This window comes from Sphaeramia orbicularis, chromosome 5 (assembly GCF_902148855.1).
Source record: "Sphaeramia orbicularis chromosome 5, fSphaOr1.1, whole genome shotgun sequence".
Classification (NCBI taxonomy): Eukaryota; Metazoa; Chordata; class Actinopteri; order Kurtiformes; family Apogonidae; genus Sphaeramia; species Sphaeramia orbicularis.
In genome coordinates, this window is record NC_043961.1 from 23738413 (window position 1) to 23747160 (window position 8748).

At 37.4% G+C, this 8748-nt stretch overlaps 1 protein-coding gene across 2 annotated transcripts in view; it reads left to right on the forward strand.

Moving 5' to 3' along the window:
- LOC115419642 (protein kinase C delta type-like) overlaps nucleotides 1–8656 on the forward strand; it is a 28697-nt gene extending 20041 nt beyond the window's left edge. Inside the window, exons 4-17 of one of the 2 annotated variants that reach the window (XM_030134536.1) lie at nucleotides 2309–2477; nucleotides 3510–3541; nucleotides 3653–3738; nucleotides 4053–4182; nucleotides 4289–4389; nucleotides 4501–4585; nucleotides 4776–4894; nucleotides 5024–5197; nucleotides 5339–5430; nucleotides 5557–5619; nucleotides 5772–5910; nucleotides 6880–7068; nucleotides 7187–7315; nucleotides 7413–8656. In XM_030134536.1, the coding sequence (XP_029990396.1) occupies nucleotides 2309–2477; nucleotides 3510–3541; nucleotides 3653–3738; nucleotides 4053–4182; nucleotides 4289–4389; nucleotides 4501–4585; nucleotides 4776–4894; nucleotides 5024–5197; nucleotides 5339–5430; nucleotides 5557–5619; nucleotides 5772–5910; nucleotides 6880–7068; nucleotides 7187–7315; nucleotides 7413–7571 (1667 nt within the window). In that variant the 3' untranslated portion in view covers nucleotides 7572–8656. Of the gene's footprint in view, nucleotides 1–2308; nucleotides 2478–3509; nucleotides 3542–3652; nucleotides 3739–4052; nucleotides 4183–4288; nucleotides 4390–4500; nucleotides 4586–4772; nucleotides 4895–5023; nucleotides 5198–5338; nucleotides 5431–5556; nucleotides 5620–5771; nucleotides 5911–6879; nucleotides 7069–7186; nucleotides 7316–7412 lie in introns of both variants that reach the window. The other variant, XM_030134534.1, reaches the window with a different exon arrangement.
- The last annotated feature ends 92 nt before the right edge of the window (nucleotides 8657–8748 follow it).

Below are 8748 nucleotides of genomic sequence, written 5' to 3' on the forward strand. Positions count from 1 at the left end.
ACCTGCTGTATGTTTCTGCTAACATGCGAAACATTACATTACAAAAGAAAAAGAGAAGCTTGGATAACAAATAGCTTAGGTCAAGACAGGATTTGCTTGTTTTGTGGTCAGACAAGATATTTCTTTTTACCAATAGAATCTTTTAACCAATTCTGAGAAATTTAATGGTTGAAACCAGAATTATAGAGGTTTAATCTGCACTGGAAAGTACAGAACTGCCTTGTCAAAGTCAGAATTTATCATTTATATCATCTTGATTTTTTTTCATCAGGAATATATTATGACTAGATGGAATTCAGTGTTGCCCATAAAGTTGGAATACAATATTTTCCCACTTCTCATGAAATGATTTTGACATTGTGATCTATTCTTAATAAAGTATAACTGGGACTCAGTACATAGCAAATCATTACAGCTGGTCAAAGGTGATTACTGATATGTAAGAAAAGGAATCAAACGAAGAATGTGTCTGGAAACAAAATTATTCCAACTTTAAGGGCAACAGTGGATTTCCTAAATGTATATATCCATAGCAAATATATTTTTTTCAACAGCTTCCTAATTTTTTTGTTTGTATTCAGACCCCTGCTTATTTTTAGCTTCACTTTAAGTTATCTTTGGCTTTTTTAAGACTTGAAATTATTATTCTGTTGGCAGATAATTTTGCATATATACTGTAAGTAATATATCACGTATTGAATTGATTTTTCTTGGTTTTGTCAGTTGTAACGCTCCTTTTATGAAGGGATTTTAGAAGCGAATCATTAAAAAGGGCCACCTCAACATCTTCAATAACAGCATACAGTGAATAATCCAAAGTAGCTTGATTAAAAAATCCTTTTGCGAAAATAATTAGGTGCCATAAGCTCATTTCAATTTCACTTTCACTGTTGGAGAAACAAGTGAAGCAGAGCAGTGCTGCCAACTTGAATTGGCAATTGGTGAGATTTACAAACCGGTGGTGTTCGTCTGGGTTGTGTGTGGGAGTCGCACGGTCAGGGTTCTCAGTTTAAAGTCGCGGAGGGCCAGAGTGTGTGTCTGTTATTATGAAAAGGCTCAGTCCCTCCATCAGCCCCTTCCTACACACTCCACAGGTTTCCTGAAAAGCATCCCAGAGTATTTTTAGGCATGTGTGAACAGCCTTCGGTGCTGTCTGCCTCCTCTGTCTGTCTTTCCCCTGCCCTCCCTTTTACTCCCTCTTTCCTTGGCATGGCTCACTGAAGCACTGTCCAAACATAAACATCTGTCAGTAGAACAGCAAAGGGGAAATTAGTTTATCTCCCTCACCTAATCACTCTTCCCACTTTTCCCTGTCTATCAAATGTCTCTTTAAGGCAGCTCCTTTTTTGAGAAGTCTCACTATCTCACCCTCCCTGCCACCCACCCATCTACCCTCCTTATCTTTTGGTTCTCTGCCAGACTTTCTCTCCTTTGTTTGCCTCTCTCACGCCTCTTCTACTGTCTTCTGTGTGTGACTTTTGACCCCACCTCGATGACTTCAGCTGGAGCCGGTTACCCGAGATCGTGTTTTTCTGTTTACCCTTCATTTAACAGCAGCGCCTGTGGCTTTACTCCACTCCCTCTCTAAATACTCCTTGGCAGGTTTAGCTGTTCATTGATTTTATGATAACGAAATGTTTTAACGGGAAAGCTCACGAGTTAGATTTTCTTAACATGTAATTATTAAACATTACAAAATAGACGGAAATATAAATAGAAGTTGATTTGTTAATAGTACGCTGTATCGCCCTTTTAGTTAAATAGTGAACGCAACAAAAAGCCAAATAATGGTAAATATAACGAAAAATCTGCCAATAGGGTAAACATATTTTGCTTGGCTATATTCCATAAAGCTGCAAGTCTAGTCAACCCAATGAACAATTAAACAGAAAGTCAAAAAAGGCAACATTTAAGAACGCTCTTGTTTATTTTATCAAATATTTCCAACATTAACATTTAATATCAGCTTATTTTTTTTCTCCAGAATAAAATATATGTCACTAAACGTGAGGAGAATGAAACTGTAAACTATGTTATTGAGTGACCTCTTAGTGAAATGCTCTGATTGACTAAGTTAAGTAACAATAACAGTTGATATCATTATCATCTTGTTATGTTTAAGAAATGCCTGCACAAAACACATACTTGGCATTTACAATAATATTGCATTTCTAAAGAAAAACATGCTTGACAAGATTATTTTTATTTGGAGGAAAACAAAATAAGACTCATTTCCCAGAAACTGTGTTGTGCTTTCTTTACATGTTGTTTTTGCAGTGTTAGTTTGTAAACTGATCTCTTTCCTCAGTGGTGTCTAAACCTTCAGTGAAAGTTGCTCCTGAGGATGGACTCACGACCCTCAACAGGAGAAGAGGAGCTTTCAAACAGCCAAAGGTTCACGTCATCAAGAACCATGAGTTCACAGCCACCTTCTTCCATCAACCCACATTCTGTTCTGTGTGTAGAGAGTTCCTCTGGTGAGATGAAACCCTGATTTACACCACAGCTCTTGTTGCTATGGCAGAGTTATTTAGTATACAGGGTCTTAAAAGTCTTGAATTTACAAATCCGTATTTAATACTTTAAAAAAGATTTTAAAAGGTATTATATTTGCTATGCTAGGTCTTAAGTGACATTGCTGCCATAAACTGCCATAAACGTGTTTAAATATGTATGGGAAACATCTAAGCTGCAAAGAAAGTAACATTAGTCTACTCAGTTCCACCCGTTCCAACCTCACAATTTATTTTGAAATTAGGAACCAATTTTGACTGACTTCGTAGCCCCTGATGAGAAATTACTTGGAATGGTGGGAATCAAGATTTTGGAGTAAATAAATACATTAATTCTAGAAGTCACAAATTTTTGCCAGTATAGCTCTGAAATAGGCTTTAAATTCTCTTCTAAGTAGTCTTAAAAAGGTCTTAAAAAGTCTTAAATTTAACTTGTAAAAACCTGTAAGAACCCTGAGTATAGACTAGCCTAATGTTTTGATGAATTCAAGGGAGGAACAGTTTCTATTGAATGGTTTTAAAGACAAAGTAGAAGCACCCAAAGTTCCCTTAATGTAGGATCTATGATCATAGTAGAGACAACAACAGGACAGCTGGACAAGTCATTGGGAAACCCTGAAAAGTCTCTGCCTCCAAACTACAGCATTATCTAACCTCTCTAGAGACGTCCAGCAGGAAATCCCACGTTTTCTCATGTTTTTGACTGGGCATTCAAGCATTTTTATGAAGAAAGTACTATCCCATAATCTAAACTGTAGAACGTAAGTTCCACTCATGCTTGACACCCAATGGAAAATTCTGGACTAACTGGAAAAAATTTTACTCAAAGTACAAACTTTTGGCAACAGAAGCTACAGTACATCGTTGTCCAAACAGAGACAGTCAGCCTCAATCCTGGATGCAGTGCTCTAATATCAATGACCATAATGTTTATGTCGAAGGAAATGGTTGATGCTCATTAAAGCCCTTTTAACGCCATTCTTTTCTTCTATACAGGGGCCTCAACAAGCAAGGCTATAAGTGCAGACGTAAGTGTTTAACAGCCTTTTAAAAATCCATTTATATAGTAGTATCAGCATAAGAAGAAAAAATAGGATTTCAAGGGAGTTTAACACAGTATTTGGTTATTTTTGTTCCAGAATGCAATGCAGCAATCCACAAGAAATGCATCGAAATGATCATAGGCAGGTGTACTGGAACAGCAGCCAACAGTCGCGAAACAGTGGTGGGTAAAGTTAATGTTCCTTATCAGAAAAATACAACTTAAATTTGACAACATCTAACTATTCTTCAGGACTTTGCATTATACTCTGCTTTGTAATGGTATTGATTGATATGATTGTAGTTATAAAAATCTTTAACTTTTAAATAGTGGTTAATAGGTTTTTGCTCATTAAGTCATGATTAGTATGAGATCAAGCCTCAAAATCAGTGATGCTAGTGAAGTAATGAAACTAACAGACTGTAGGTCCACAGGAGTCTATTTTAATTATTAGTAGAAGATTTCTGTAGCTTTAATGGATTTCTTTGTGTTTGTAGTTCCAGAAAGAGCGCTTCAATATTGATATGCCCCATCGCTTCAAGTACTATAACTACAAGAGTCCCACCTTCTGTGACCACTGTGGCAGTCTACTCTGGGGTCTCTATAGACAAGGCCTGAAATGTGAAGGTGAATCTAATGTGGCTGCTGTTGCATTGTTTTTAACTCCAATCTAAAATATCTGCCCATCTGTTATCCTGTAGTGTGCTTATCTATTTCTCATACATTTTACCAGACTGTGCCATGAATGTACATAGTTACTGTCAGAAGAAAGTGGCCAATCTGTGTGGAATCAACCAGAAACTACTGGCAGAAGCTCTGTCACAAGTCTCTCAGGTTTGATTTTGATAATTGTATTTACTGTTTTTTTTTTATGTAAAATTCATTAATTTATCATGCGATTTCTCACAGGTTACATTGTTAAAGAGTTACTTTTATTCTTTCCAGAAATCTATCAAGAAGGCTGATAACTCCAATGCAAGTGATATTGGAATCTACCAAGACATCAAAAGTGCAACAGCAGACCCTGGTGGTAAGTTGTGTTCACTGTCTCACACACAAATCTGTTTGATGTAAATGAAATGTAAAAGTTTAGATGGGTGTGGGATTGTTGTTTCCAGTCTACAATACTTAATTTACCTTGTCAAATCTTTTTGCGTCAATATGCTACTTTGCATGAATTTTTGCATTCAGTTTTGCATATTCATTTACGCTTCTAGCAGATGCCAAAAGTCGTGAGGGCCCGAGCTCAGCCCCAGCCGCACCTACAGCTTCCAGGATACGTCTCACAATCAACCACCTGGTGTTCCACAAGGTGCTGGGAAAAGGCAGTTTTGGCAAGGTATGCATCATGATCACCTTGATGAAACACATCTCTAGATATAACCGCACATGTGAATGTAAAAACAACAGGAAAACATATCTCATGATGTTGGTATTTTTTTTTTTGTACTGTGGCTGTGATCACTAGGTGCTGCTGGCAGAGTTGAAGGGACAGGGTCAGTACTTTGCCGTGAAGGTCCTAAAGAAAGATGTAGTTCTCATGGATGATGATGTGGAGTGTACCATGGTGGAGAAGAGAGTCCTTGCCCTGGCCTGGGAGAACCCCTTCCTCACACACCTGTACTCCACATTCCAGTCTAAAGTAAGCACACACACACAAAAATGTCTTCACTTTGGGATTATTCCTGAGCAAATAAAGATCCCAACCCACTCATTGTCACTCACTGATGTATTTTCCATTTCCCTGTGACAGTGAACTGACAGTCATGTGTTGTTTATACAGGAGCATCTCTTCTTTGTCATGGAGTACCTGAACGGAGGTGATTTGATGTTTCACATCCAAGACAAAGGTCGCTTTGATCTCAACAGGGCCACGTAAGTGTTGCTATGTACAAAACACTTTTAGAAACTCTCTTCTACATTTCACACTGTAATCATTTGTAATCTTGGGTTTTAATTAGTATGTTTGTGTTTAATTACTTTGCAAATTTAAACCCTCAGATTCTACGCTGCTGAGATCATAGTTGGACTGCAGTTCCTCCACTCAAAGGGAATCATCTATCGGTAAGACCTAACAAGCAAATGAATTCTCAATACTCAGTGGGATGGACTGAAACTGAATCTCCATTTCTGCTTCACTCTACAGTTCCTCAAACAGAATATACTTCAGCAGATCTGCTTGTTAATTTTGGATATCTCTTTGTTTTCCTCCTCAGAGATCTAAAACTAGACAATGTGATGCTGGACAAGGATGGACACATAAAAATTGCAGACTTTGGCATGTGTAAAGAGAATGTGTTTGGAGAGGCCAGAGCCACCACGTTTTGTGGGACACCAGACTACATCGCACCAGAGGTTAGATGAAGGGCCTGGTTTATAGCACATTGTGTGTTTTCAATGCATGTTGAAAAAGAGTTAAACCTAAAAATTACAATTTCCTACACATATTAACTATCTTGCTCCCTTAGTAATGGATTTGATCATTATTTTAGTATTTAGTCATTCTGAAAATGACTCTCAATCAGGTCATTCATTTATCTGTCCTGAGCTGTCCCGTATGGTCTTTGTCTTTTCTTTTTTTTGTTACATTATTTTTATTGTTGTTTTGGATTTTGTACAATACAAACATAAGGAACATTTGGGATACATTGACCTTAAAAAACCTCTGTGACTAGCAATTGGTTTTAACAATATGACATTGAAATGAAAATTGTCCATTTCTTCCATTTATCATGGCACTGCTCTTCTTGAGTCCTCAATCTATGAGTCAGAATCTCCATCTCAGATATTCCATTCACAATTTGTAGCCAGTCTTTAGTTGTAGGTGGTTCTAATCTGCACCGTTTTTTGGTAATAGCCTTTTTACAGGCTGCTCATAGTATTTTAAACAAATATCTATCATTTTTAATTACATTATTCCCAATAATATATCAGAAATACACCACCAAACATGTTTTAGGGGTTGTATAACCCAATATCTTAACAACTGTTGAATATACATTGTCCCAAAATGATGCAAGTTTAGGACATAACCAAAAAACATGTACATGATTTACATTGACATCTCCACATTCTCTCCAACAAGTTCGAACTCTGGACACATATTTAGCTCTAATTTTAGGAGTTGCAAAAAATCTAAATACATTTTTCCAGCAATGTTCCCTTCATATTCTTGAAAAAGTGGTTGACTGCTAAATTCTCCAAGATATTTACCCATTCCTTCTCTGAGACAGCAACTCCTAGTTCTTTTTCCCATTTCTACGTATGGTCTTTTTCATTATATTTTTTATCTAAATTAGCTTTGTAAACTGCTTCTCCTTCCAGATCCTGTTAGGGCAGAAGTATACCTTCTCAGTGGACTGGTGGTCTTTTGGTGTGCTGGTGTATGAGATGCTGATTGGTCAGTCACCTTTCCAAGGCGACGATGAAGATGAACTGTTTGAGTCCATCAGGTCAGACACTCCCCACTATCCACGGTGGATCACGAAGGAGTCCAAGAACCTGATTGAACTGGTAAAGTAGCACATATGTCAATAAATCAGCACGCTATGCAGGTCGATTACAATATTTTGCATATGGTTTTCATTCATTAACATGTGTTGATCTGCATGTGTCTCCGTCATTGTTGTAGCTGTTTGAGCGAGATCCCAGTCGCAGGTTGGGCGTGGTGGGAGACATCCGTGCACACCCATTCTTCAAAACTATCAACTGGTCAGCACTGGAGAAGAGAGAAGTGGACCCCCCTTTCAAGCCCAAAGTGGTATGGAGCTATCATTTTCTAAACAGACCATATTACTGTATATTTTTAAACCCTTGTGATTCCAACCTAACTGACATCCATGACCTACCAACCACAGAAATCTGCCAATGACTGCAGCAACTTCGACAGGGAGTTCCTGAATGAGAAGCCACGCCTCTCCCACGCAGACAAAAACCTCATTGACTCCATGGACCAGGCAGCATTTGCCGGCTTTTCCTTTGTCAACCCCAAACTAGAACACATGATAAGCAAATGAAAAGACAAAGTGACTTCTGTGAATGCAGTCATAGCCCAGCACACCAAAAAAGGCTCTTCATTTTGTGTAAATATGAGCTAAATTCAACTGGATGGGGGGGAAAAAAACATAAAAAGATTTGGGTTTGACATCTTTATTTCCTCTCTAAAACAGAGGATGAAATTAAATGATACCAGTGTTGTCTGAGACATCTAAAGCAATGATCCTGTATACATAGATGTAAAAAAAAAAACCCAGGAATTAAGGGAGATACTAAATGAACTAGTGTTACCGTAATCAGTGCTGGGGAGGATTAGTGAGATCTACATTCTGTCTTAGCTTTTTTACTTTTGTGTTTTTTAGTGATTGCACATCAGATCTAGTTGAATCATTGTACTGTATGTAAAAGTTAAAAATTGCAGGCACCAACATGACACATGACATTGTTTGAGTTCAGTGGTACAAATTCACCCTCACCCTCTATGCTGTGCCACCTCCACTTACATGCAAAATGTGTGGGTGTGTGCAGGTATTTTTATTTTTTTCTTTTTAGATGCGCAGGGTGCTGTTGTAGTTGGTAACACTGTTTCTATGAATGAAAGATATATATATATATACACCATAGAAAAATACTAGAACCAAGTACATACCCTCTGTAAAATCCTTTTTGTTTGTTTTGTTTTTTAATTAAGGCAGGTTTCTACATGATTGTCATCTTGATTTCTCTGTGCGCCACCAGTATCAAATTGCATACTGTACACAAGCATATTGCATGAAATCAGTCATTATGTAATTTTCTGATGCCGCAGTTATTCTGGAGAGTCATCAAACTGGAAAAGAGTTGCAGCAGTGGCATGGTACTACACCTGTACATCTGAATGTGTGGAAGGATGTGTTATTTTGTGTGGGAGAGGCATTTTACTGTAAGTGTAGGGGCTCTGAAATATGTTATATTACTTGAATGTAGGAATTTAACCTGAAAATAATGGAACTGTATATGGAAATTAATATGTATATTACCATTTACTGTCTGTTAGTTATGGGTGTACTTTTTTACTCTCCTCATCTTTTACATGTGATTATGAATAAATGCATTGTAAATTCAATTCCTGTTCGCTTATAGCTTGTCATTTACATTTGTTGCAAACTTTTGTGCAATTATACCATAGTAATAACTTTCATAACTTCTGCTGATAGG